The sequence below is a fragment of the Musa acuminata genome, chromosome BXJ1-5 (genome assembly GCF_036884655.1).
Source record: "Musa acuminata AAA Group cultivar baxijiao chromosome BXJ1-5, Cavendish_Baxijiao_AAA, whole genome shotgun sequence".
Taxonomy (NCBI): domain Eukaryota; kingdom Viridiplantae; phylum Streptophyta; class Magnoliopsida; order Zingiberales; family Musaceae; genus Musa; species Musa acuminata.
Window position 1 is genome coordinate 47,774,332 of NC_088331.1, and position 27,866 is coordinate 47,802,197.

At 40.9% G+C, this 27,866-nt stretch overlaps 5 protein-coding genes across 10 annotated transcripts; 3 read left to right on the forward strand and 2 right to left on the reverse strand.

Moving 5' to 3' along the window:
* Positions 1-66: 66 nt before the first annotated feature.
* LOC135674815 (uncharacterized) lies at positions 67-6,338 on the reverse strand. The gene is made up of 9 exons (XM_065185006.1): positions 6,182-6,338; positions 4,287-5,985; positions 3,853-4,079; positions 3,429-3,761; positions 2,239-2,485; positions 1,644-1,772; positions 1,348-1,563; positions 1,157-1,280; positions 67-487 (listed from the first exon to the last, which is right to left on the reverse strand). Exons 2-9 carry the CDS (start codon positions 5,844-5,846, stop codon positions 249-251), a joined length of 3,075 nt encoding a protein of 1,024 aa, XP_065041078.1. The 5' UTR covers positions 5,847-5,985; positions 6,182-6,338; the 3' UTR covers positions 67-248.
* Positions 6,339-8,635: 2,297 nt separating this feature from the next.
* LOC135674041 (transcription factor bHLH111-like) lies at positions 8,636-9,827 on the forward strand. The gene is made up of 6 exons (XM_065183451.1): positions 8,636-8,695; positions 8,783-8,941; positions 9,081-9,155; positions 9,226-9,291; positions 9,410-9,460; positions 9,648-9,827. Exons 1-6 carry the CDS (start codon positions 8,636-8,638, stop codon positions 9,825-9,827), a joined length of 591 nt encoding a protein of 196 aa, XP_065039523.1.
* An 802-nt stretch (positions 9,828-10,629) lies between these two features.
* Positions 10,630-14,014, forward strand: LOC135674817 (uncharacterized). 3 transcript variants are annotated; one of them, XM_065185013.1, is made up of 6 exons: positions 10,630-11,111; positions 11,202-11,452; positions 11,531-11,588; positions 11,743-12,259; positions 13,189-13,469; positions 13,559-14,014. In XM_065185013.1, the coding sequence occupies exons 4-6, from the start codon at positions 11,747-11,749 to the stop codon at positions 13,716-13,718; spliced, it is 954 nt and encodes a 317-aa protein (XP_065041085.1). In that variant the 5' UTR covers positions 10,630-11,111; positions 11,202-11,452; positions 11,531-11,588; positions 11,743-11,746; the 3' UTR covers positions 13,719-14,014. The 3 variants fall into 3 exon arrangements, with proteins under 3 accessions (XP_065041085.1, XP_065041086.1, XP_065041084.1); XM_065185014.1 differs by lacking the exon at positions 11,531-11,588; XM_065185012.1 differs by lacking the exons at positions 11,202-11,452; positions 11,531-11,588.
* Positions 14,015-14,418: 404 nt separating this feature from the next.
* LOC103986144 (ADP-ribosylation factor GTPase-activating protein AGD7) lies at positions 14,419-19,270 on the forward strand. The gene is made up of 3 exons (XM_009404049.3): positions 14,419-15,551; positions 16,858-16,935; positions 18,570-19,270. The coding sequence occupies exons 1-3, from the start codon at positions 14,730-14,732 to the stop codon at positions 19,047-19,049; spliced, it is 1,380 nt and encodes a 459-aa protein (XP_009402324.2). The 5' UTR covers positions 14,419-14,729; the 3' UTR covers positions 19,050-19,270.
* A 3,542-nt stretch (positions 19,271-22,812) lies between these two features.
* Positions 22,813-27,758, reverse strand: LOC103986143 (uncharacterized). 4 transcript variants are annotated; one of them, XR_010513721.1, is made up of 7 exons: positions 27,024-27,729; positions 25,723-25,864; positions 25,370-25,590; positions 25,087-25,263; positions 24,659-24,910; positions 24,287-24,366; positions 22,813-24,190 (listed from the first exon to the last, which is right to left on the reverse strand). XR_010513721.1 is itself a non-coding variant. In XM_065185018.1 (5 exons), exons 1-4 carry the CDS (start codon positions 27,417-27,419, stop codon positions 25,057-25,059), a joined length of 966 nt encoding a protein of 321 aa, XP_065041090.1. In that variant the 5' UTR covers positions 27,420-27,758; the 3' UTR covers positions 24,416-24,910; positions 25,039-25,056. The 4 variants fall into 4 exon arrangements, 2 of the variants coding, with proteins under 2 accessions (XP_065041090.1, XP_065041089.1); XR_010513720.1 differs by having other exon boundaries at positions 24,287-24,379; XM_065185018.1 differs by lacking the exons at positions 22,813-24,190; positions 24,287-24,366 and having other exon boundaries at positions 24,416-24,910; positions 25,039-25,263; positions 27,024-27,758.
* Between the last annotated feature and the right edge of the window lie 108 nt (positions 27,759-27,866).

Genomic DNA, 27,866 nt, shown 5'->3' on the forward strand with positions numbered 1-27,866 from the left:
AATCAAACAACATGGTTTGACAATCACCAAAGAAATGAGGCAGATGGTAATTGCTCGAATCAGATATAAAGGAGAATCAGCATCAGCTGCCATTTCTGAGTGTAAATGACAACAGAAACACCAAAAAGATGAACTGTTCAAAATTTGACAATGGTTCATGAGCATAGTACCTTTGCCTGAAACATCATAAAACTCAAGCAACAGCTCATTTCATATTATTTGTTCTGGGTCCGATATCGAAAAACTTTTCAATAAGGAAAACTGATCGCCTCAGGCTGTAATGCCTTCTGTACAAGCTCGGTTTGCTCTTGAACATGAACAGAGTAGAAACCTGTGGCCGTTGCGGCAGAAGGTGCCCTCCCGACGTACTTGATGTCTTCAAACTCCCCCCGACCTAGTGCCCTCATGGCGGTGTATAGGCGAGGATTGATATAGCTGTATGCACCCATGTTCATTGGCTCTTCCTGACACCAGACAATTTCCGCATCTATAGAAACACAAATAAAGAACTGAAGTGAGCACACAGATTTTATTAGTAAATACCATCAACGAAAAAAAGAGTCTAAAGGCTACAATTTGTCCCAGGAGGCACAGATTGAAATTTACAACAAATCCTGAGCCAATAAGAAATAGGATCTATAATCAACTAGCCAGTGGTAGGCTTTGCATTTAAGTTAAAGTCAGACTCAAGATGACGTAATAATTGTAGGCCCGTGCTCCTCATGGTTCCATATGACTTAAATCTTATCCAATAACTCTAAACTATCAGAAGAACCACAACTATACTCTAAAACTATCAGAAGGGGCTCTCAGCATTGATTAGGCTAGAGAATTCACTGGCTGTTACAACTATGCTTTAACTACGAATGACAACATTTTGGTTTGGACAACAAGTCACAATATATACAAGTACACCAAAGTGAACATCTCTTGACTTCACACACACACACACACACACACACACACATAAAACCATTTCTCTCACTCGCTGTATTCACACCCACTCTCACCATGTCAAGGCAAACCCCTCATGACTGATCAGACATTATGGATGTGACAATAACCAGAGGTAAAAACACTTGAACTTTAGTACCAACAATGAAAGGAACTAGAAGCAATTAGCATTAAAGAAAAGATCAAAAACAGAAGTCCATACTTGGATATCGCTTAAGCTCTCTTTGAATGAGGTCATAGGGGAATGGGCAAAGCTGTTCCACTCTACAAATGGCTACATCCTGGCGATCCAACTTCTTGCGTCCTTCGTCAAGTTCATAATAGACCTGAAAAAAGCAAATGTGAAAATAAATAATTTATTTAAATATGAAAAAGTAAAATCACATGACTTGCCTTTCCAGAGCACAAAATGAGACGGTTAATACCCTCCTCTATCTCTTTGTGATTATTCTGGTCCTTTATAAGGCGTTTGAAACGTGTTCCTTGCTTATCAAATCCTGGATGGCCTTCAAGATCATCAAACTCGGATAGATTTGATTTGCAGTCCTTGTGCCGAAGTAGGTTCTTAGGGGACATCACAATCAGAGGTTTCCGGAACTCCCGATGAATCTAGACAAAATACCAAACAATGACTTCAACTGACTTTACTTATGCAATGGAACAAGCCGATGATTTTTGCAAACACTAACCTGCCGTCGCAGAACATGGAAATAATTTGCAGGAGTCGTCACATTCACAACTTGCCAATTGCATTCCTGGATCTGTTTCCGGAGAGTTGGGTCCATCTCAGGAATTACATACGGGTTATCATCGCTCATCTGTTTAACATCATAGCACATTAACTCTCAGAGAAACACTTTAATTGCATGTTTGCAATTCTTCAAGTAGCTTTCAAAGGTGTGTGAAATTGACAATCAATATTCTTAAATAGCTCTATAATGTTGATACAGAAAAAGGAATTTCTCCAGGCCAAGAAAAAATGTAGATCATATAAATGAACAGACATATCTTCATGAATAAAGACATACAAAGTCTCAATGTATTTGAACTATTTAAACCTACCGTACACGTAGTAAATAACGGATGAACAAGACCTTGGAAAGGGAAAAAGCAAAATCAACCATATAAATTTGGATTTGAACTAAAACTGCCTGATATGCATGCAGTCGTCAAGCAAATGTTCATGTAAGGCCTTAGGCAAACATATAGACTCCTCTGCTTCACGATTTAGATGACAGGTTTACCAAGTATTATACATAATGCCACACGGTAATCATGAACTACCTGGAGGAAACGCTCTAATCGTGCACTTGAATGTTCTGGGCCTTGACCATCATAACCATGGGGAAGTAAAACAACAAGCCCAGTTTGGCGTAGCCATTTGGATTCTCCACTGCTCAAAAACTGATCAAACATTACCTGTGCACCATTTGAAAAATCACCAAACTGAGCTTCCCAAAGTATCAATGAGTTAGGGTTTTCCATCGAATAGCCCAATTCGAATCCAAGGACAGCAAACTCTGAAAGTGAACTGCATTTATAATGGAAGGTTAGAAAGTTGAGCTCAGCTATAGCAGATTACTGTATACAATCAGCCCTTCATGTCAGCATCATTACTAGAAATAAGTAATGAAAGCAACTTAGTGAGGGTCTTAATTGACAATAAATGTTTCTTTCATTTGAATTCTTTGCAAATCAATAGTGACGTATTATGGGAATACAAATGTGTGCTAGTATCAAAAGAACAAAACATTCAATGATGAAAAAAAACAATGGAATCGAGCAATCTATATATCAAGAATAAATCCAGAAATATGTTCCAGGACAGCAAGAAACGTCCCAAGGTATCTAATTATCCCAGAATTTTGCATAATATAAGTCACCAAATAGATAACCAGTCATCTGAAAATTGCTCCTGCGAAGAGTTACAGAAACATAGAGCTATTTTTTTACGACACAAAACTGTGACTTATCAAATGCAGACCACTTCCAACATTGAAACAGGTTCCAGTCTAACAACAGGAAGTAGGACCAGATATTCTAAAGAATTTGATGATTTGACTGAAACATCTCACCTAGTAGTAATAAAAACAGACATTATTAAGTTTAAATTCATGAAACATGCAAAAGATGGCCATCATTGCAATATCTCTGTCACACTGTCAAACACATATGAAGCAATTATCCAGATTAAATTTTGGGATTAAAATCAAGTAAAAAAAAAAGTTCACCAAGTGTAGTTGAGTAAAATACCATGTTAACATTTATAGTTAAGAAATTCAGACAATCAAGAGCCTCTTATACACCACCAAATCGCAAAAATAAATCAATATCATATTTTCCTACACAAACCTCATTAGACTTGCAAGAAAGTGAATTATATAACAAGCTGAGATTATCAAGTCAGAAAACTTATGTTTACTCAATAGCGAATAACAGCACAGACCAAAATACGTGAAAACTATGGTACAAACCTGTTGCTGACAGTGAACAACTCTTCGTCTTGGTTCATCACAATATGATCCAAAGGGCAGTATTTCTCTCCCGTCTGTTGGTCGTGAATAACTGAATGACGATGACTAAATGTACCTCTTTCAACATCTTGGCCACTCAATCTAACATGATTTCCTTCTATAATTAGAGTAGCAAAAGCAAGTGCCTCTCCCATTGCCCAGTCAATGCCTTCCCCACTTTCAATCATCTGAGCACGTTGCTCAAAGATCTTTTTTACTGCTCTATGAGGCTTGAAAGTTTCAGGAAGAGTTGTAATGGCTTGTCCAACGCGTTTCAAAATCTCAGGTTTAACTCTGCGGAACAAGGCAGTTGTTTACGCAGTGCATCACCAGAACAAAGAATTGCATAGAAGAAATTTTTAACCAACAAAACAAGTCATGATACCCAGTGTTTCGAATACGTGAAATCTGTTCTGGAGACTTAAATCCTAACCAATATGCTGAAAGCCAGTCCCTCCTTTTTGGAACATAGTCTTTGCTGTTAATAAACTCTTCATTCAAAATGGAAGTGACTTTGTTGTGAATTCTTTCGATATCTTCTTTAGTGATTTCTCCCGACTCCAAGAGTTTGCTTTGGTAAATTTCAAGTGCACTTGGATGATTCCGTATGACCTGTTAAAGGGGCAAAAAATATATAATTAACATTGTCAAGTAGCAATTATGAAGACCTATTACAAGTCAATGTAGAAGGTATATTGCAAATGATTGCAAGCGTACACAATTTGAAGCCTTCAGCAAAAATTAAAGCTATTATGTCATAGATGACCCAACTCATAAAGCGCCACTGTGCAAAAAACCAAAACTAGGAGAATGATTCACCTGATACATTTTAGGTTGTGTGAAAGAGGGTTCATCAATCTCATTATGGCCAAATCGTCTGTAACATACTATATCAACCACCACATCTGAATGGAATGTCTGCCTCCACTCCGCTGCAAGCTCACAAACATGGACAACTGCTTCCATATCATCTCCATTTACATGAAAGATTGGAGCATTCAGGGCTTTGGCAACATCTGTGCAATATTGAGAAGACCTTCCGGACCCAGGATCAGTGGTGAATGCAACCTGATTGTTAATCACTATGTGGATTGTTCCCCCGGTAGTGTAGTTGGGGAGGGCACTGAGATGTAGAGTCTCATAGACCACACCTTGTCCTGCAAAACTTCCATCACCGTGGATCAATACACCCATATTTTTTATCCTATCAATATCGTTGGAGTAGTATTGTTTTGCCCGTGTCTTCCCAACCACAAGTGGATCAACAGCCTCCAAATGACTTGGATTGGCGACCAAGGATAAATGAATCCTTTTGCCACCTCTGGTTGGCCTGTCATATGAAGTACCCAAATGGTATTTCACATCACCTGTTCCTGTATACAACCCAACTTCCCCATCCACAGGCTTTGTGCCACTGCTGAATTCACTGAAAATCTGACGCAAAGGCTTCCTGACAACATTGCCCAAGACATTCAGCCTGCCTCTGTGAGACATTCCAATAACAATACTCTCCACCCCCTGGTCAGCCGCTCTATCAAACATCTCCTTCATCCCAGGAATCAGGGTCTCCCCTCCTTCAAGACCGAACCGCTTTGCAGCAGTCCACTTGGTAGCCAAGAAATTCTCAAACTCAGTGCTCCAAATAAGCCTGTCAAGAATGACCTCTCGCCGTTCCCGACTGTACTCCCTAGGTTTGACCGTCTCAATCTTGTCCCTTATCCAATTACACTTATCCCTATCAGGGATGTGCATGTACTCATATCCCACGTTCCCGCAATACGCTTGCTCGAGCCTGTTCAAAATCTCACGGAGGGTTTGCACAGGGCGGTTATCCGACAAGAAGCCAGCCATCCTCCACACACCAAGGAAGAACTCCCTATCCAAATCTGCCTCCGTGAATCCATAGAGACCCAAATCCAAATCCTCAGGGATTTCACGCTCCTCCAAACCCAAAGGATCTAACTTGGCCTTCATGTGGCCATTGACCTGGTAGGCCCTGACGAGCAGTAGCAATCGCATGCTCTCCTGGATGGTCTGGCCGGAGATTCCTGGCGACGTGGCGGCCTGTCCAACGAAGTTCCTAAAGAAGTTGTCCCACGACTCATCGACGCTGTTGGGGTCAGCCTCCCAGGCCCGCTGCAGCTCCTCCAAGTAGACACTGCTGGTGCCATCCAGGAAGCTGTCGGTCAGCCTAGAGAGGGGCACAGCGCGGGGGATCGGCGCGGCGGACTCGGCTTTGCGCCGAAGGGCGGCAGAGTGGAAGCCCCGGGAGGGCGGAGAGGGGAGGGCGCGGGGCCTGCCGATGTGATGCGGCGCCTGAGATAGGTTTCTCCTAATGGCCAATCTGGCCACGCCGGACACGGCCCTAAACCACGCCATGGCGATGGATCTCGACCAAGATCCGGTGGATCACCACTAAAAAGATCAACTTTCTTTACAGAGAAACCGTTAATATCGGAGAACAAGGAGATCAAACCTTAAACCATACACATCACAAGCTGAGAACGCGACGACAATCCTGAAAATTGTAGAACCAAAAAAAAGAATTTTCATCAAGGCATTACTTTCTTCGTCATTACTAAAAAACAGACTAATCTGCAAGAAACTTGGACAAAACTAACGAATCAAATATGGAGGAAAGATGAAAACAACAGAAACACGTTAAGATTCGACGACAGAAGACTAGTAGGTGATGTTGCGGGTGGCGATCGCACCTGAAATGCAGGTAGGAGAAGGCGGAACCCTAACCCTGGGCGAGAAGCCAAAGGCTTCCTTATATCGTCAGAAGGCCAGTCCGCCACAGAGCCGCCTTTCCCGAGCCTCCCAGTTTGGTGGTCTTCTCTACGCCTGTGGTTCTCTGAACTACGCACCTCTTTCTCATAAATGCACTCCCACTTGTCACACGAGATAGGAAGGATTAGGCGACGAGACAAAAAACTGGGGTGGCATATATCAAAAAGGCGAGACACTGTGTTCGAGTCGACGAACCACGTTTACCGAGTTTCTAGTGTGCGACGTGACGGCGTGTCACTCCGACCGTTTCGTTGGGCCATTCGGTGTGGATTCCAGCTCGGGTGCAACATGCGTAGAAAAGCTAAAAGGGCCCCTTCAAACCAGAACCGTCCATCCTACTTTTATTTCTAATCTCAACCGTTCATTTACTTCTTCTTATTCAAAAGGGGCAGGCGAAGAGCCAGATGGACGGCTCCGAGACGACGCTTTGCCGTGCACGATTCCGTCGGTGTAATTTGCATTCTTCAGGATCTCCCCAATGTCGACGAGACACGACCGACGCCCTGTCGTTCACGTGCGTGTCTGACGGATGGCAACCCAAGCGGTCTTCGTGACGTGAAACCTGATGCCTGTGCTGGCTGGAACAGGCGAGCCTCACCAAGGGAATCGGAACTCGCTCGTTTACGGTTTGAATTTGGGATTATGAAATCATATTATTCGATTCTAGAATTGACCGAGTGTTTTTACCACCTAATCCGTCCTGTGCTGTGGACATGACACGTGTGCTATTTTACCATATGTGTCGTGCAAGTCAAACCCATTGACTTTGTGGAGAAGGAGAAAGAATTTGATACATTACAGATCCGACTTTCGGAAGCATACACGTTTTGGTTATTATTGCCCCTTACGATTGTTTCCACAAGACATCAAGATGATCGATAATTTGCATCTTTCTGTATGATTCGTCTCGGGAAAACTCGAAGAGGAATTAGGGGAAAATAAGAGAAGCAACGTCGAACTTGCACCGAGCTAACAAAGGTTCATCTGTTCTAGTTCTGAGCAAATGACCTTGATAGAATGACGATGACGATCTCCCACCACGGATCTGCTGCTACTACTATTTGGTGCGATGTCACTTGTCATCAACATATGGGGTTGAACACAAATTAATTTGGAGCTTATTTTAACATCACTTTGTCTCGTGGGAAGTCTTTCGAACTAGGAGTAGAAAACAAAACGGTCAACTGGTCTCGGAGGAGAAGAGAAGAGAAGAGAGAAGCCGTTCGAGTTAGCCAGAGTTTTCTCTCTTGCTAAGTAAATGATGCATCATTTATAGGGCAAAGAGATGGACTGACAGAGATATGAAACGGATGATCCCTCAAATCACGGCTATTTACGACATCTCTTCGCCTTTTCTACTCCCCACTTTGATTTCCTTCCTCAGTTTTCCCATTTCTATGCCAACAACCATCGTTTCTCATTCGTCTTCCTGTCCTGTGCTCCATCTCTAGCTTTTTCTCCGATGGCAAGCTTTCCTCAGACGTAAAGCAACGGAGCCATCCTTGTCGCAAGCAGTAGCAGTTCTGCATCCGAATTAAGCAAATATAAGGAGCTTCATTGGCTTCGCTTACTGCCCTTCCTCTCCTCCACCTACGCACCCAGTCAGAGGTATGTATTACTCTGCTTCCTTCGTTCTTATACCTTCTCGTCACCAGAACGCATTGTTGGGTTAATCATGCTTTAAACCTCTCTCAATTTTACATTAATTTCGTGGATTGCCTCTTCGTGTTGTTCTTCCCTAATATTTGCTGACTGAATTGTTCTGCATGTTTTTGCTTAATTCGAGCCAATAATTGCAGCATCTAATGCAATATTTTCCTAGTTCACGTAAGATTGATTGCGGATCTTAGCATGCCACAGTTCCTGGAATCTAACGTCTTGGGAATGTGGAACGACGCAGCATTTCCCCAACTCTCTTTCCCTCGCAGCAGCAGCAGCAGCTTCGGTATTATAGATATAAATATATATATATATATATATATTTATATATATATAAAGTATCGAATACTGCTAAATTTCCGACATGGGTTCTCGTTAACTCGTCATGTGTTCGAGCAGGAAACTCGGAATGGCTGCAGAGTTCCAACACCTCTGCGGAGCTCGAGAGACTGTGAGTGTTGTACTAACAACGCTAACATTCTCTTAGTACTACAGTTCGATACCAGCTATAGAAATTCTTATAGCGAAGATGACTCATGAACAGAAACCACGGCAATTTCCTCGGTTCCCGTCACGATAACTACAGTGATTGCTTGCAGCTCCAAGGCAGCTGTCCACCACATCTAGGATCTATCACAGGTCAGTTCAGTGATCGCTACGGATTTGTATAGAACAGTACATTTCCTGAATCTAATGCAGCAGGAGATGGAGATCCGATGACCGTCACAGTTGCTGCCGGTTCTGCGGAGGACAGCACTGCCGGAGTTCAGCGTAAAGTGAGTCGTCGTGCTTGAGTCAACCTCGAGGGGTAGTATAACGCTGTCTTTTTCTTGATCTGTTTCCGTCTTCTTCTTCTTAACTAGGTTTTGGCAGAAAGAAGGAAGCGTTCAAGGGCTAGAGATCCTGGAACCAAGCATCAAACGACTTCACGTCCATCGAAGAGGCTGAAGACTGTGTGCTGGCAGACTCAGCATCGCCTGCCGGCGGACGAGTCAACAATGGCCGGAACGCAGCTCGTCAAAGTAGTAAAATTCCCACCTACTCTTCGGGATATATCTATGCATTATTATTCCACCAGTACACCCTTCCTTTTTCTTTTCTTCATGTTCCTTCATCCTTCATCATCATTCTTATTCTTGCATCACGCAAATGGATATGTAGGCACCTGCGAGAAGGAGCCAGAAACTAGGGGATAAGATAACAGCTCTTCAGCAGCTCGTCTCTCCTTTCGGCAAGGTCATCTCTATTTAAAGTTTAGACTGTATGTGGAAGCAAATTGACAGCTAAATTGGATCTACGTATATAGACGGATACTGCATCGGTACTTCACGAGGCTGCTCTTTCTATCAACTTCCTTCACGAGCAAATAAAGGTACGTTCATCTAACATGTTCAATGTGTGTTCTGAATGAATCGTCTCTTATGAATGGTTTATATTTCTGAATCCAAACATGGTAACGAAATATTCATGATTCTGCTACCATGAAACAGATGCTGGCCGCTCCATACTTTGGAATGAGCTCGCCAGAAGTGCGGGTTCAGGTAATCGAATACGAGACCCTTCTTCCATGGATCTGCTATTCCTGAAATCCTTCATGAAAGATCGTAAAATAAAAAGGAAGAGATTCCTCGAGCTGATGCTTGTGTTTACCAAGTGATGATGCATACAAAACAGGCATTACTTGGAAGATTAACCCTGAATACTATATCCCGTATATATAATTGTCAGGGCCATGCACGCAACAGCGCTGACTTGCGGAGTAGAGGACTGTGTCTTGCTCCCGTCGACGCCATACCGGAGCTGATGGATGGAAAAGCTTGCAGTAGCTGTTGGCCAGAGACACTGGTGAGGGAAGCTGGTCTCGATCGCCACCGCCTTTCCAACTTCACCACCATGTATACACCGTGAGCACCGACCGCAGCGTGGTCTGCACCTACCATAGTTCGTGCTCCTCAAGCGAGACCCAGAATAGCTCCATGTCAGTTCGAAATGGTATGACGCCCAGAATAGTTCACATTGTAGTTGATGAGATGGCTTTGTGCTTGGTTGGTGGTGTTATTTCCGTTTACCTTTCTTTTCTAGAGAGGTGGACCGGTTTTAGTCCACATCTCTCGTTTAATTCTGTATACTCGATCATCTTTCGTGGTAGCATCTGCTCTATCCTTATATATGAACTTTCATCTTAGTTGGATTGCTTTAATGGTGCAAACACGCAGCAAAAGATTAATCTGTTGATATTTTTAGGGTTTAACCAGCCGGCTCGGTGATGACAGAGGAAAAGTCTTGGGACGTTGAATTGCCGATTGTTTGACCTAGACTGCACGAAGAAGATAATAGAAAAAGGCAGGCCGATGAACTTGTCGTTGGCTGGTGGTAGGGTTCGATCAAAGTAAACTACATCATGGTTTAATATATATTTTTATGCATCTCTAAGTTTAATTTGAACAGATGTCCGACAGGAGGAGACTGTGTATCATCATTTACGTTTACACTTTACGCGCGTGTGTCGGGCCGGACGCGTTTGCCTATGGCCCACCATAGTGTAACTGGCACACGTACGATTTGCATGTTGATGTAGACTGTAGAACGCCATGGCTACTAGTCGTCGGTCTCAACCCGGATATGCCACGTGTCAATCATCAGTGGATGCTGGTCCACTATCTGCTGTTGGTCGTTGACCGTGAGGCTTGACCTGCCATAAAGCCCCCGTTCGTCTCCCCATTTCTCCGATCGAGGTGACTAGGGTTGCTTCAAATCTTCTTCGATATTTTCTGCTTCTGTTCAGTCGTTGAATGGGCTAATTTGGATCGGGCGGCGTCGAGTTGGGGTTCGTCGGATCGCGATCTAGTGTTCCTTCCCGCCGCGGGCATCGACCATGCCTTCGGTGTACGCAGGGCTCCCCCCTAGCCGCGCGGTCATGAGCCCGTCGGCTACCTCGTTCAACGGCGGTTCTTGCTCCCATCGCCTTAAGCCACTCGAGAAATGGAGTCGTCGCGGTAATTTGAGTCAGTAGTGCGATCCGCGCGTGGCACAGCGGTTGTTTTAGGGCTTCCTTCTCGTCTCCCGGTCCCTTTTCTTTGATCCGGAAGGGTTTTCTTAGATAACTTTGGATATTTTCCTTGATTGGCTGCCAGCGGCGAATTGTGAGTTGGAGGAGTGTTCGATTGGCTCTGGTTTCTTATACATGCGAAGGTAACTGATGCTACCCTTCTACGTTGCTGTTATTCTAAGAAAGCTTTCTTCTTTTGTATTGTTTACGATTTTCTTTTTTTCGTGCGGCAGATGATCTGTCCTCCTTGCTGTTGTTTGGCTTATCTGATCAGCAGACTTCTATCTGTCGTTAAAGTTTAGTCATCGTATCGAACTCTGTACACAGCGATCAAATTGCAAGCCTTGTGTTCTTGTTGCTTAATTTTGATGCACACCATGTGCTATCCTTTTTAAAGGAAACATTATTCTGTTCTCTTTTGCTAGATTTTTGTAGCTGACATGTTTCAGTTTATTCTAAGGTGACTTATTGCATCTGCCTTCAGGTGAGGTGTCTTCCTCTTTATGTGGTAAAAATCAATGTCTAAATAGTATTGTAACTAGATTAGTTTTATTCTTTTCAGTATTAATCAACTATGCAACGATTAAGTGCTCTCTCGTATTCCTGTAAGGGGGTTTGAGGTAGGTACTTACACTGTTATGTCCTTCATGTTTAGCCAATAAACTTCCGTGGCATAATTTTCTTGCTACTATTTTATTACATTCTTGATACTTAATGTACATACGTGAAATTGTTATTGATGTGAACCCTTATCGGCTCTTGATACAACTGCAGCAAGATGGACAGTTTCTCTCGTGGTGATACGCTTATTGTCGACACTAGTTGTGGCTTTTATGTATATGGCCTTGGCTGTGAGAAGTCACATGTAGAAAATGAAGAGAGTGCCTGTTGGAAAATTGAAGATACTGTGAACATCACATTTCATGGGATCTCGAGTGTTCCTTTTGTTAGTGAAAAGGATGTGTTAACAGTTCAAGACACTACTGTTGCTCCTGCTATGATATGCCCTGTTGGTGATCTTCAAGGACACTTTTCTGGTTCTAATGCAACCTCAGATGAGGAAGTAATTGAACTAAAGCAGACCGAAGCTTACAAAGAGTTATGTCGTCCGGCTCCTTTCGATTTGAAGAAACAGAAAGCCTTGGCCAAGTCTGCAACATTTCCTTCCTCGATAGAGGTGGATGCTGCTGACTTGTCTATAAATGGTGGTTGTAGGCCAGAAACAGCTCTTCAAGACAAGTGTTCCTTCACATCTAATTATCCTACATATGAACGTTCAGCCTCTCTTCCTGTGAGTTTCTGGTTTTCTAAGTAATGTTTAATGCTTATGTTGTTTTCCTTACACCGTGCAGGTTTTCTTGGTGATGTATCATACTGAACATGTTTGTTTATGGTTGAGCATTATATATAAAATTTTGCATGCCAGCACAAAGATCTTTAGAAAGCAATGATATTGAGGGACTACACCTTTTTATTTGGTGAAAATGCAAAGCTTATCCTATAAAGCAGAGAGTGGAATATGATGAGAAAGGAAGGTCATTGTTTTTTTCTCTCATGGACTGGAATTTGTTGTTTCTCCCAGTAGGAGATAACATGAATGTACAAGTATACTTGATCATTTGTTTATTATATGCAGTGCTGTTAGTAATCTTAGACAGGGTTGGCGCTAGATGCAATTGACGTTGCTAGATTTTATTGCTGATGGCATTGTCTGTCATATGATTTTGTACTTTTTTCTTTGATTACATTGCTAAAATGTGATTCATGATAGAGCTTCCATGTGATTGTAATTTTCATGTAGAAGTGGACTATGCATATTTCACTGATTGAGGTTCTGTTGCAATATACGTTCATTTCTGCAGTATTTCATATTTTTGCTCCTTAATCTATTGAGTGGATTTTCATGTATTTCATATTTCTGAGCTTCCATGTGATTATATGCAGTGCTGTTAGTAATCTTAGACAGGGTTGGCGCTAGATGCAATTGACGTTGCTAGATTTTATTGCTGATGGCATTGTCTGTCATATGATTTTGTACTTTTTTCTTTGATTACATAGCTAAAATGTGATTCATGATAGAGCTTCCATGTGATTGTAATTTTCATGTAGAAGTGGACTATGCATATTTCACTGATTGAGGTTCTGTGGCAATATACGTTCATTTCTGCAGTATTTCATATTTTTGCTCCTTAATCTATTGAGTGGACTGCTATTCTCCAGGCCTCCTCCAATCTGATTTCTGCCATGAAGGGAAGCCGTACCCAGAATGGTTCACCTTTGAATGTGAAGTTACATGTAAAATGGGCTCCTGAGGTATATGATCCACCGTGCACCTTGTTGTCGCACACTGTAAAGAAGAGCTATCACCACCGGCACAAAGCAAAGAGGAAAGATGGGAATAAACACAAGCACAAAGGTAAGTCCACTCGGGGGAGTAATACCGAGAGGAGAATTGCAAATAGGAGCAGCATCACCAATATGGCTGAACCTGTGGATACGAGGTTTATTCTGGATTAGAATAACAATTTGAGAAGAATTGTTCCATCTATGCACTTGTTAGTAAGAATGAACCTCACTATATTTTTTTCAGGTTGCAAATCACCGAGGACGGATTGCAGCTGAATGGACATGAAAAATCGAGCACGGAAGCCTTAGAATATGCAGTATGCAAGCAAGATACAAAGTGCCGAAGCACCGTCTTGAGGGAGGCACTTGCTAAAGTGCATATTTCTATGGCAGAGGCAACATGAGAAGTCATCGTCAGGGGCAATGTTTACACAAATATCATGTTGATGATTGTAGATAAATAAGCACGACACATTTACACTCATCCATCCGATGGTTTCCGTTTATCTTGCCTGTAGTGGTTGCCATTTTGCATTTTGCTTGTGCTGTTTTCCTGGGCTGAGGATGAGAACACCATGGTAATTTCGAGTTCCAGAAACTGCAAACCTAAGAATGTCGTGTTGTCTTATGGTACTTGAACGTTTTGTTTGTGATGTTTCTTCATGGTTATATTTGAGAATTTTTTTGTGTTTCTGTTCAATTTTTAAAGGTGGCTACTCTTTAGTTGCCTAAAGTTTCGGTGATTTTAGAATAATATCTTATATATCTAAAAGAGTAGACGGAAAAAGAAATATTTGGCCGTCGATGAAGACTCGTTGGCCGTCGGTGAAGGCCAGTTTGATTAGAATGGTAATTACGAGAAGTCGGGCCACTATATATATATATATATATATGTACTGCTTAGTAGTGAAGCCAGTAGTGACACAGACTAATAAAGGACCTGATATTGTTGGTCCATGTTTATTATGGTCACATGTCTCCCGTGATACTATCAATTGGATATTGAGCTTCTCGTTATTAATTTACATCATATCTTTATATATTATAAATGTTGTAAGCCGAAAACCCGCATGAAGGAGAAGCCCATCCGGTGATGGCCCAAAAGCAAAAGCCACGGTGCTCGGTGATCCAAGTCTCAGGCTGGGAATGACCTTTCCCAATTGCCACCCTCACCTGATTCTTGCCAATTAAGTGAGCGTTTCTTCGGTACCGTGGCCCCTAGCCTGCTGGAGGAGATCGACGGAGAGGAGGACGAAGATACTCGCCGAATCCCTCAAGCGTCTCCCCCTCGATCCCTCCCTCGCTAGTGTCGCGATCTGATTTTTGTTCTCCTCCCGCCGTTCATCCTTCTTGGGATCGAACCCTCTTCCTTCTTTGAACCGCCGATCCGGAATTTGTCCGGATCGGGATCCGGAATGGCGGCCGCCTCGGCCTCGCGACGCCTCCGCCAGCTCCAATCGCAGCCGGGGAACAAGACGTGCGTCGACTGCGCCCAGAAGAACCCGCAGTGGGCCTCCGTCTCCTACGGCGTCTTCATGTGCCTCGAGTGCTCCGGCAAGCACCGTGGCCTCGGCGTCCACATCAGCTTCGTCCGATCCGTTACCATGGACTCCTGGTCCGAGATCCAACTCAAGAAGATGGAGGCCGGAGGCAACGACCGCCTCAACGCCTTCCTCGCCCGCTACGGCGTCCCCAAGGAGACCGACATCGTCGCCAAGTACAATACCCGGGGCGCCGCCGTTTATCGTGACCGCATCCAGGCCTTGGCCGAGGGTCGCTCGTGGCAGGACCCACCGATCGTCAAAGAATCGCTCAATTCTGGTGCCAAGCCGCCTTTGGGGCGGAGTGGTGGGAAAGGCGCCCACCAGTCGAGTAACGGAGGCTGGGATAGTTGGGACAACGATGACTACCAGTCCTCCTCCTATTCCGATATGAGGAGGAATCAATCAACGGGCAACTTTAGGACCGGGAGCGGTAGCGGGATTGGTGGGGCACCCCCGCCGCCCAGATCTAGATCAACAGAGGATATCTATACCAGGGCGCAGCTGGAGGCGTCGGCTGCAAACAAGGAGAGCTTTTTCTCCAGGAAGATGGCTGAAAATGATTCTCGCCCTGAAGGGATCCCACCATCGCAGGGGGGGAAGTACGTGGGATTTGGTTCCACGCCACCGCCGCCTCCTCAGAGTAATAATTCACAAGGTGATATGCTCCGAGACACAGTTTCGATTGTCTCTCAGGTGATGAACAATTCACATAAAAATTGCCTACGTTTTAGATTTACATGTTGCAATCTTATCAATTATCTGAGGTTAAGTGACCTTGCATATTTTGCTTATCCAAATGTAAAACTGTAACCACACCTTTAGAAGCAAAGATGCAGTCTCTTGCTCTTTTACATTGTTCTCCAGAATACATCAACTAGAGTTGTCATTGCTGTAAAGTATCTGCAGAAAGACAGATTGCAGACCATGCTGTAATTACTATTTCCTTGACTCTAGCATAGTTCAAGACTGAGGACCTTCTTGTAATTAAGTAATTTGTTCTTTTGTAATAATGGAAACAGCAACATAATTTCATACAAAAAATACTGTCTGGTTCTTTGTTTAAAAGTTAGCATGTTCTAGTTTGTCCACAAATTTATACTGATATCACACTAATGTGCTTCATTGTGGGTTAACCTGGAAGTCTTGGATATTTTGTCTGTTGTAAGTATATAGTTTAAGCATCAGCAAAAGAATGGTGGTTGGTCTGTCAAAACTTGCTCTTTGCTAGGTGATTATGCTAATCATAGGTGTCCCTCTAAAGAACTTAATTACAAACTTTTGAAGCAAATGTTGGACCGTGACTATCCCAGTTTGGAAGATGAAGCAGATTTTTTCAACTAACAAGATTGGGACTAGAAGCTCCTGTGCAAAAATTTCATGAACAACCTTCTCTATAATATTTCATATGCTTATACACATCAAGGTTTGTCATAAAGCATAAATTATAAGATAGTCAATTGTCATATAAGATACAAATAATAACATAAAAAATAATGAAGCTTTTTAAGGGCAGTCTACATTTATTTCCATTAGGCCAATCCAATGATTATTTGTTTTGCATCCATTTTCAAATTTCTTTTTGTAAATGTTCAGCTAGATTTTTACTACGTAAGTCCGACCACCTTGGGGCTTGGGACTAGCCAGGGAGGATATATGCACAAAATTTCAAGTTACTTATACAAGATTCTATCTGTGGTGAATTATGTGAAATGTTGCCATAAGCACATTTTGCATATTTAATGAGACCTCCACTTTCCTATTCTTTTTTTGAGCACATCATTCTCTTTCTTCACTATCAGCCATGCATTTTTTCTTGTTACATCTCTCTCTGTTTGTTTGTGCTTTTTTTTTGTATCTATAATTCTAACTGCAAGTTCCACTTGTTTCCACTGTTCACAATTTATTAATTTTCCCTTTTATTTGAGTATATCATTTCAGTTTCTAGGTTCCGAACTAGTTATCTTGAATAAACTCACGTACCTATTTTTCATTTTGATAGGGTCTTGGCCGGCTATCCTTAGTTGCAAGCTCTGCTGCTAGTGTTGTCCAAGCAGGCACAAAGGAGTTGACTTCCAAGGTATTGTTTATGGATGTCTCAGATTTGCTCAATGCATGTAGGAGAATGTTAGCTTCCCTTTGTTGTTTTTTGCTGCCACTGTATATAACATTCGGATTCTGTATCGTTTATAAAATTTTATATAATGCCCTCTTAATACCTGTCTTCAAGACCTCTATTTCTCTAGGAGAGATTTTCATTATTTTAGGTAATGTTCTTAATCTAGTCTTACCAATTAACACAATCATTCAGAACAGTATTTATGAACACCGTCATCACTATCAGTGGTCATTATTGTATCTGTAATGTCTGTTTTAATAAAATTTTCATGTAAATTCTATACGGAAAAAAGAACTCAATGATTTGGCATTGTGCTCCTAAACATGAATCAAGAAACTATAATTTCTGTGACTGACAACAAAAAAAGTTTGATGGCAAGAGGGTTTAACAGTATATAAACTAGTGTTCTCTTTATAACAATCATCTCTGTTACATTATAAGCTTATATAGCAAGAGTTTTCCCTTCAATCGGAACAATCACATAAAAGATGTCTCATGGAGACCATTATTCTATTAAGTCTCCACATCTGTGCTGTGAGCATGGGTATGAATATGGGATAACAACGGGATAAGCTGCAGATAATGCCAACGCATAAACTCTTGAAACATATGGTAGTATATTACATGGATAAAATAATGAAAAGTAATTGAAATGTATAATATTTCATGCCAAACAATGACATCCGTTTATAGTGTCATCAAATATTGTTATTTCATGAGAACCAGCAAATATCTAGCATCCTAGCCTATTTATCAGAAGAAATATTTTTCTCAATATAGTACCACAAATATATAGAGTAATTTAGGACAAATAATTATTTTTATCTTTTTATGCTTATTACAAATGACATAAGAAGTCAACATTTAAGAAAAAATTAGTTTCTGTGGCAGAATGTATAGAGGTATCTCCTAAGTGCCATATAACTATCAGGTCATTTTGATAAACAATTAATATTCAAATGCTATAGAAAGTATCCGATGGACGTCCAAGGAGTAACTTATAAGCACCATGTTCGGCATGTGTTTAGCATGAATGTGACAAGCAATTTTGAAGTATCCATGTCTCATAGCTTCGTCGTTTTGTATGTATGTATGTACTTTTTGATGAATCATCATTTTAGTTGAGTTTGAAGTAGATGCTCGTTTGAGTAGTGATGTTCAGATCTAAGTACTTAATAGAATAGTTGTGGTGATGGTGATACTGCCCCAAGCAGACATTAATTGCAAGAAGGGACTTAATGATGTCAACCGTAAATAGTTGGGATCTATACCATATCATGTCATATGTAGTCACAGGTCAGCTTTTCTGTTTTTTCCATTATTTTTGTCATTATTTTAGCTATTAGCCTAGTTGCACATTGTTATCGTTGTTGTTTGCTCTGTGCTTGCTTGTAGACTTTTCTTTTTTGAATTAGTTTTTATTTCTTTTCATGGATGATATCTTGTTGCCAACTTTTGAACAGTCATAGGATATTGTCGGAGAATTTATGAATATTTATGTTATATCGGGTTTTTGCATTTATGCTTCCTGTTCTATGTATTGCAAGAATCTTATTATATATACAATAATATATGTCCTTATTTTTGTAACACAGATGAAGGAGTCAGGATACGATCAGAAGGTCAATGAAACTGTGAGTGTGGTAGCCACAAAATCCACTGAAATTGGGCAGAGGACATGGGGAATCATGAAAGGTGTCATGGCAATGGCATCGCAAAAAGTTGAGGAATACAGTAACGAAGGGATCAGCTGGAAGGTGGATGATTGGTCACAGAAGGAAAGTGTAAAAAATGGATACTATCAAGAGTTTGGTCAGGACAACAAGAGTTGGAATTCACCTCAAGAGAATCCAAACAAGCATTACAATTCTGTGAGCTCTTCCTGGGATAACTGGGACGAGAAAGAAAGGAGAGAAGAACCTAGGAAAGGAACACAAAGTAGTGAAAGCTGGGCAGGTTGGGATGACATGAAAGAAGACGATGGCTATGCTAATTACCACTATAGCTCATCAAACAATGCTGCCAATCAAAATGGAAAATCTGGTTCATCGTGGACGGATGGTGGATTTCTGTGAGGTCGATCTGTTCTCTTAATCCCTTTTCCTTTATTATGTTCTAAATACAGTAGAGGTGTGTTTATTAAAGTTTATATTGTTAAAACTGTTGGGGAGGTTAGTTCTGGATTTTCAATTTCTCTATAAGCTGTATCTGCAATCTTTACCATTCTGCTATTACCAACTTTGCAACCTAAAGATATGCTTGTGTAGAAATAAATGACCACTCCCTGAAGTTCCAACTTGTCGGTGTTCTGATCATAACTTGTGCTTTCAAGTGCAGCTTTGTCTCTACTTTGCTTCAACTATCAAGTTTGGGGTTTGGTGCCATGATCATGTTTTTTGTTCACAAGAGTTATGAAAAGTGGCTTTTCATATGCTAAATCATGTAGGCATCTTGATGAAAAGTGGCTCATCTTGATTTTGAGACAGGAATGATGCCATTGAGCATTTGCGTCGATGCGAATCCCTTTTGCGTCCACTTGTCATTATATATATATATATATATATCTTTTTAAATTACAATTGTCACTTTAATTCAGGGCGTTCTTTCTGCCGTTTGACTGACGTGGCAGCCACCTTCACCGACTTAGAGAAATATCTCTACATATGTGGTCACACAGACAGTGTATTTCCCGCTGCCCCTCTCTTCTTACACCTGGTCATGTCCTCTTAACCCCGAGGGCCGTCTCGTCTGATCGATCCGACCACCTCTCAGCCCAAAAACTTCTCCCTCGGCCACCGATCGCCGCTCGACCTCTGCCTTGGTCAGCAGCCCGATCGGTGATGACCGTCGCGCTGTACATGTCCCTCGACGACGTCATCAAGAACATCAAGAAGGCGCGACCTCGGAGGTGTCTTCGCGACGCTGGCTCCGCCCGTCGCTTGCCCAATCTTTCGGTTAACTACTTCGTCACTTGCTCGACGGAGAAGGTACGTTCATGGTCTCCGGCGATTTTTGGGGTTATTAATTTAGATCTCCGGCCCAGATGGGTTGCCCTTCTTCGACGGTTAGGGTTTCCTCGATGGAGACGGGCACCAAGCTTGTATCTCCAACTTGGATTATTATAGGGTGTCAAACGACGACATCAAGGCAATACTTGGTCGCCTTTTCTACATCATATTACACTTCATTAATTGTGATGTTTCTTCATTCTTCTGCTTTAGGTTTGGTTGTTATTATTGTTGTCAGGCTTCTTCCACACTCTTCTTTGTTTGACTATCGGAACATAATTTTGTTAAGTCTCCAAGCTTTGTTCGTTTACTTGTTCTTCTTCCAAGTCTTGTTGTTTCTTGAAACTGACTGTCAAGATTCTTGATCTATTTGTTGTATGTATAATTCTGCTTCGATCAGATGCATTGCCTTTCAGTTGGATAAATTCTGTGATATACTTGTTAGACTTTTTTTGACGCTCTTCTTTGTTCGTTTACTTGTTCTTCTTCCAAGTCTTGTTGTTTCTTGAAACTGACTGTCAAGATTCTTGATCTATTTGTTGTATGTATTATTCTGCTTCGATCAGATGCATTGCCTTTCAGTTGGATTGATTCTGTGATATACTTGTTAGACTTTTTTTGACGCTCTTCTTTGTTCGTTTACTTGTTCTTCTTCCAAGTCTTGTTGTTTCTTGAAACTGACCGTCAAGATTCTTGATCTATTTGTTGTATGTATTATTCTGCTTCGATCAGATGCATTGCTTTTCAGTTGGATTGATTCTGTGATATACTTGTTAGACTTTTTTTGACGCTCTTCTTTGTTCGTTACTAGCACCATAGAATTCTTCTTTTACGGCTATGGTTTTCCATATAGCTGTGGATTGTTCAGATGGAATATTGCTTTTTCACGTATTCTTGTTCTTTGTTAATGCTGCTGAGTTGTATGTCCTTTGACTTCTTGTTGTTCATAATCTCTTTGCCTTGTTGATTTTAACACTTGTTTGTCGTTTATGTTTTCTCTCTTTCTGATCATCTGCATCGCTTCTGTCTCCAACTGATTCTGTACTCTTGATGATCTGCTGTTCTCTGACTTGTTCCACTCTTGTTTGTTTCATAACCAGAACGAACGTACATATCTTCCCTTGCAGTTGTGCTTTACCATTCAGCCTCGTATTAATTACTCCAATGGAGTGTTTTCGTTCGTCATGAATTTTTCACTTGTTGGAAATCTCTTCGTCTTCTTGAATTAACAAGATTCTCGAGCCATTTATTGTTGTTGTTTTGATCGGCTGCATTGTTTCTCTTCTCTATTAATTTGATTTTGTATTCTCGACCGATCTTGATTTTTGATTATTTTCTGTTGGATCTTGGTATCTCAAATTGTGCTGATGCCCTGACATTGTCCTTTGCTTCTTCGTTGTTCTTGTTCTTGTTGCATTTCTTCCATGCTCTTGCAAATTGTGCTTTGCCATGTATGTGGCCGTATGTTGTTTAGGCAGAGTCTTGTTGGTGTTTCGTGGGTTGTTGGTCTCTGTCGAGCATTTGAGATTTGTGTTCTTTGGCTTGCTGTTCGAGGTCTTTTCAATTTGTCAAAATTCTCGAGTCATTTGTTGTTTGTGTTCATCTTTTTTTCAATTAAACTGCATAGCTTCTTTATCGAACTGAACTGATTCTGTGTTCTTTACGGATCTTGATTTTACTTCCTTTTGGTTGAATCAAATATTAGTGCCTTCTTTGTTTTTTGTGGGGGGGGGGGCCTGGTCATTTGTTGTTGTTGTTGTTGTTTCTCATTCATATTATCAAAGATTCTTGAGTCTCGAGCCTTTGGTTGTTGTTCGTGTGTTTCTGTTTCTTAATCAGTTGCATTGCTTAACCGTCGAACTGATTTTGTATTCTTGACTAATCCAAATTTTAGTTCCGTGGAATTTTTGCCCACCTCCGGAAAGTTTTAATTGTTGTCGCCGTTGGTAAATATTTTTCCTTTTTCATGTGAGGTGTTGATGGGAACTGATGTTTTGGTACATAACAGAACTTATGATGGAACGAGATCATCATGATGATTCGATATATAGCTTATTGCGTTCCCAAGGTGTTTTGTACGGTTTAAATATTGCTCTTCTGCCTGTGTTTTAAATACTTGGAATGATCTGTGTCTTTCAATTTTGTTCCTTGTTTCATTGTTTATATAGAAATCTGATTTGCTTAATTCAAAAGTTCGACGCTGCAGGCAAGCGAGAGGCTGTGATTGCGGCGCTTCAGCGATATTTCTTATTTTCCGACGTCATACAGATTCGATTAAGTTTCAACAAAGAGCAGTCTATTATTTTCAAATTACTGTCGAACACTTTGGAAAATATTATTTTCAAGAAATCCTTGCGGCAATGGTAATCACGAATTCCCAACAACGAGCAACAAACAAAATCATTAGGGATAAAAATTGTTAAAATCTTATGTGAAGTTATTAAAAAAATATAGAACAAGAAATATCAAAAGTAAATCGCGTGAACACGAGGGATCGAGGTAGGACGAGTGGCAAAGAATAAGAAAAATAATAATAACTTGAAAATTTTGGATAGCCATCTCACTATAATTCAAAGGGCGAGTTTTTAATGTGAAAATCATGCACCTCTATAGGTTTAGTAATGCAAGCTTTACGACCGGGGTTCTTTTTTCCAAGCGATCACTTCGCGACACATTGCAAGAAGATGTTAATGTAGATATTTTAAATTAATAATTTTTTTAAAGTAGCATTTATTTTAAAACATTTATTTTAAGTTTCAAATCACCAAGTTTGTTTTTTTAACGCTTACCAAGTCCAGCTGGCGTCACGAAAAATACCTGAACACCAAAGTAGATACAAAAGGAAGCACTGTTTTATATGAATGTAACTGACAAATGACCATCGAAGATCAGTCTTTTTTTAATTTCTCGTAAGAACACGCTCTCGAGAAATTATAGCCTATACAAAGAACAAGTCATCTGGTGATTCCAGAACAACTATAGCCTATACAAAGAACATAAACGCTCAGAATAAAACTCAAAAGGGGAGATCGGGATGCCTGATATTAAGGGTGAAATAAAAAAAAATAAAACCAACTGAATTGTTTGAAAGTAGTCTCACAAGTATCTCACACTGAATAGGGGTCGAGTAAAATCTCTTCTATAGAGCAACACCATTCAGACATAAAACCCAAAAAACAATTCCCAAAAGAAGACAAGTAAATTGTTCAACATACCTTCCTTGATATCTATCACCAATGCTGTCCATAATGATAATTTAACATGCCTTCCGCTTATGCTCTTCATTGGATTATTATCATGCAAGTCAATGTGCAAAAGGAAAAACAGCATATAACCATGACCAGCTTCAAACTAAAATTGTTCAACATACCTTCCTTAATATCACCAATGCTGTCCATAATGAGAATTTAACTACTACCAACTGCACCAGCCACAAATCTATGACTTCCACTTATGCTCTTTATTGGATTATTATCATGTAACTCAAAATTTGAAACCTTAGTCTTGACTTTAAGTATTACAAAATCAGAGTTTTTTTTTTTAACTCTTTGATCAACCAAACCAGACATACTATTTTAACCAATAATAAATTTTATATGCACATTCCAGGATTTTTAATATAAAAAAGGAGGAAGAGATGCAACACAGTTATCGGAAAAGCAGTTCAAAGTGGAACAGAGATAAAAAAAAAGGTGAAAAGGCTGTTTAAGAAAAAGATATTTTAGTTGGTTGATCCTATATTCAAGCAATCAAGGTCCATGCACAGATCCTGATATCAAGGCATGCCATTATCCTGACCTTAAGCATCAAAACAATCTACTTGCAATGACAAATCTCATTGTACAATTCTAATTACAGCTCTAAGCACTCTTTTAACCCAAACATATATTAGAGAGAATAGTTACCATGCGAGCAAGATATATTAGAGAGGTTAATATCTAACGAATGAAAATGCACAAGGATGAGTTGTGTTACCATTTTGCCTAAGAGCGAGTACTTTGAATCCGAACCAGGATGTTAAAAGCAGGTTCATAACATCCTCATTCGAGTGCCTTTATTGAGGGCACCCTGTTCCTCCCATGTATATATACCTTGTTCAGGTCATGGAGCCACAACACAACACCATGGGAGTCGAAGAAGAAGACAATGGGAAGCATGAAAGCCATACTCAGCGATAACCATCCATGCCATAGCCAAGCAAACTTGCTCTGTCAAGCAGACGTTTCAGAGATTATTATGAACTTAAACCAAACACAAACAGTAGTCCTGGAAGGCACCATTTAAACAATAACATATCAACTCACGATGTTGCAATGCAACCTACTCAGAGTTCGTCATTTCCTTCAAGCATCTACTAGTAGACTTCTACTCAGCTTCCTACTCCCTGCATGTCTCAACTATAATAGTTTCATTACTCAAGATAATCAGATACATGGATCAAAACAGCTTTAATAAACTATTAGCAGAATAAACAACTTATTGTCATCCACAATCTCTCTGTTTTCTGAACTTAACAAACAAGCTGGAACAAAATATGAACCCTCTACAACAGTAACTGAAAAAAAAAAAGGCTTCGTTCCACCTAAAAAAAACTTACATCATTGGAGATGAGATGAGCCACTTTCTCAAAAAAAAAAAGAGTAAAATTATTTCTTTTGAGCAAACAGCTCACTCACCTTTTTTATATCCCCTGCACTGGCTGTAACAAGATCCTGATTTGTTATTAATTGTGGCACATAATGAGGAAAGCTCAATTACCAACTCAAACATACACTTTCAAGCTCTTTCTTGGTTACCCATTTATATCTCACAACCATAATTGAACAATTGATATATGCAACCTAGAACATGTCTGGATGGAAACGACCTGGAATAGAATTAGCTTCTTGTGCCTTCTGAAGATGGATCTTCAATGTGTAATTGTGCATCTGCGAAAAACAAGTAGCTTTTCACCATTCAAACAAAATAAAATTAAGTCAGAAGGAGGATTATCAAACACCAGGCATGTCAGAACCACACAACATTATGTTAACCTTAGATTCCTCAAACTACCTACCTGGCTAAAACTAAAACATTAGCAGACACCAGAGTCACCTCTATTTACCTCCAATGCCCGGACTTGCTCTTGATACTGGCAAATAGCATGCTTCAAATGTTGCACCTCCCTAATCTTCTCCTCATTCTCTGAATTTCGCTCGTGCTGAATAGCAACAGCCCTCTTTAGGATCTGGTTGTCTCTGACTAAGCAATGGAGTTGCTCCTTTAACAAATTACTCTCATTCTGCTTAATGAAACCAAACCAAGGGGAGGACCAAAAATTAATAGCAAGACAATAATAAAAAAACATGCTTCTACCGTAACAGAATTCAGTGTTCAAAGTTATCTACCTCTACTACTGCTGTAGTCTGAGCAACAACATCTCCTTCAAAAGCTTCCAAGATCTTCATTGCACGACCACGCACATCACCCAAATCTGAGGCATTCATCATTTCCTTTACAAATATATCAACCCAAGAAGTTCCTTTTCCGGCTTCCCCAGACTGGAAGTCTGCCCCATCATTCTCAGAGACTTCAACTTTCTCTCCAGATGTCTGTGAATTCATGACACCTGGATTGCATCATCAGATGAATGGTCAAATAGAAAAATGCAAAAGGTTTCCACACACCACAATAGCAGTATCACCCATATAGTCAAACTGAGATGGATGCGATGGTATCAAAAGGAAATACAAACACTAACCTTCAAGAACACTATCATTTGATTGTAAATCAGAGATCACTCCTTCAGTGCTCAAAGAACCATCACCAAGGCACAGAGCATGGAGACTCTTTATGGCATCATCAATTTTGTGATCTTGAGTATTCAAAACTGTTTCAACAACCTGAAACACATCAAATTGTTCAAGGTCATCAAAACCTGGGTAATAGCATTTCCTAATTGGCAGAAAAAAGGAAGAAAATCAGTATCAATTTGTGAATGACGCCATCCCTCAACTGATTAGACTTAAGTGTAGCTCATTCAACATATTTGCTCACTAAATGAATAAAATAATGATGACAGATTATAATTGTCAATAAAGATTATCTTGTGTGTATGCATTAATCACTTCATAGAGCATTTTGTATAGCCTGATATAAATCTTAAGAATGAGTTCAAATAAGGACATCCTCCTGCCATGACAGAAATTGCCTGATATATCGTAAGACATCCATGGACTAACAGAAACATCAAACATGGCACTTATGAAAGAAAATAAATCCATCAAAATAACACTCTTCCACCAGTTTGAAACTTGAATTCATGCATCGTGCATAAATCAAGAATCATTCCCTGATTCCTAAGCCACAAAAAAATATGTTAGTAACAGGCAGAGGAATAGATAGAATGGCTAGGAAGAGAACGGAGGTCAATCAACAGCCAGATTTATACAATGGTATTTATGAACATTAGGACAGAGAGACAACAATAGAATGGAAATTGTTTTACCAGTTTGAATGTGATATGTAACCCACTGAGAATGGTGTCCTTAACATCTATCTCAGAGATGTGCAGAATGATGAATGTTAAATACTTCGTTCAACCATTGACCACGAACGAGGAAAGAAGATGTTAAACCAATTGCTAGGACCAACTGTTTGCCCAATTTCATCAATTCAGCAAACGAGGTTCACTCAAGAACAAAGGAACTTATAAGCTTCGTAACTTCATAACCTCGAACACATGTAACAACTTTTGTCCCTTTTGCATTCTCCTTTAAAAAAATCCCTAATGAAAGTCAGCAAGAAGGTTTGTGTTCGATGAAAGACCAAAAGGTCTTAACCCAACTTGCTCGTGCATCTTGATCTTCAATCTATTCCACTAAAGCAGAGGTACCAACAAGCAAGGAAAGCAGGCTTTATCACGAAAGAAACGCGTTCTTGGAGGTTCTTGGATTTAGTTGATCCAAGAACACAATTCGTACAGCGGTATCACATCACATAACCAACCAACCAACCAGCTCAAAGAAGAGGAAAGGTGGGTGGAAGAGGGAGGAGCAATACCTTCCGGTCCATCGCGGGGAACATGCGGAGGAGTATGGAGAGTTTATCCTCGGATCCTAGGCCGAAGTCGGAGTTGGAGTGGCGGACAGGTGATCCGTAGCGAGCGCAGCGAGATCTCTTGGCCGACGGCGGAGGCGGCAACGGAGACCCGAAGATTTCCTCCAACCCTAGGCGCTTGCCGCAGATCCCCGCAGACATGGCAGCCGCGCCGTAGCCCCTGCGAGAAAGAAGGATCCTAGGGTTTCGATCGAAAGTTTGCCCCCTCCTCTCCCCGGTTCTCGTGTTCTCCTCTCCCCACGAAAACCCTCGGCCGCTTCGCTGATTGCTTTCCTCGCGATCCGACTTCCCAAATGGCAGTTTCCCCTTTCTCTCTCTGTCGCCCTCCGCTTTTATCATTATTGAAAAGTTATCTCACCCACTTTCCGAGTACTGGGAACTCACCTGCGGTGGCAGAGCTGGTCCCATGTGTGGGTCTCACTGAACCTGCATCTGCAACGAATAATAGGTCAGGTAGGTTGCTCGGGTAGAAAACAAGAAACCCGTGATTTACTCATTAGTAGACACGTCCTCCGTCTCATATTCAGTTAAGCGGTTCCGTTTGTGTAGACGCTTCTCGGTCATCGAACGCCACGAGGCAGCTGCGCAAATTTGCAGGGCCCCACCCGAAATAACACACGTTCTCGAGACATTTGTATTTGATTTCAAGATGATGCTCATGAAAAGGCGTTGCATCACAGCAATAAATAAACTACAGTAGACATGCGTCAATGTAAGTATCATAATAATATCATGCTTTGAAGATATAAAGAAACTTGCTACAAGATCTATCGAGACTCGAGCGGG

Coding starts and splice junctions, on each gene's coding strand:
- LOC135674815 (XM_065185006.1), bottom strand. CDS start 5,846: ATGGCGTGGTTTAGGGCCGTGTCCGGCGTGGCCAGATTGGCCATTAGG. Junction 2,486..3,428: donor TTGTTCACTGTCAGCAACAG/GTTTGTACCATA, acceptor TTATAAATGCAG/TTCACTTTCAGAGTTTGCTG. Junction 1,281..1,347: donor TCATTTTGTGCTCTGGAAAG/GCAAGTCATGTG, acceptor TGCTTTTTTCAG/GTCTATTATGAACTTGACGA.
- LOC103986144 (XM_009404049.3), top strand. CDS start 14,730: ATGGCGGCCGCCTCGGCCTCGCGACGCCTCCGCCAGCTCCAATCGCAG. Junction 15,552..16,857: donor CAGTTTCGATTGTCTCTCAG/GTGATGAACAAT, acceptor TCATTTTGATAG/GGTCTTGGCCGGCTATCCTT. Junction 16,936..18,569: donor CAAAGGAGTTGACTTCCAAG/GTATTGTTTATG, acceptor TTTGTAACACAG/ATGAAGGAGTCAGGATACGA.
- LOC103986143 (XM_065185017.1), bottom strand. CDS start 27,419: ATGATAAAAGCGGAGGGCGACAGAGAGAGAAAGGGGAAACTGCCATTT. Junction 25,591..25,722: donor AAATGATAGTGTTCTTGAAG/GTTAGTGTTTGT, acceptor GATGCAATCCAG/GTGTCATGAATTCACAGACA. Junction 25,264..25,369: donor AGACTACAGCAGTAGTAGAG/GTAGATAACTTT, acceptor TTCATTAAGCAG/AATGAGAGTAATTTGTTAAA.
- LOC135674041 (XM_065183451.1), top strand. CDS start 8,636: ATGACCGTCACAGTTGCTGCCGGTTCTGCGGAGGACAGCACTGCCGGA. Junction 8,942..9,080: donor CCGGAACGCAGCTCGTCAAA/GTAGTAAAATTC, acceptor ATGGATATGTAG/GCACCTGCGAGAAGGAGCCA. Junction 9,156..9,225: donor TCGTCTCTCCTTTCGGCAAG/GTCATCTCTATT, acceptor CTACGTATATAG/ACGGATACTGCATCGGTACT.
- LOC135674817 (XM_065185012.1), top strand. Junction 12,260..13,188: donor AACGTTCAGCCTCTCTTCCT/GTGAGTTTCTGG, acceptor GCTATTCTCCAG/GCCTCCTCCAATCTGATTTC. Junction 13,470..13,558: donor GCTGAACCTGTGGATACGAG/GTTTATTCTGGA, acceptor TATTTTTTTCAG/GTTGCAAATCACCGAGGACG.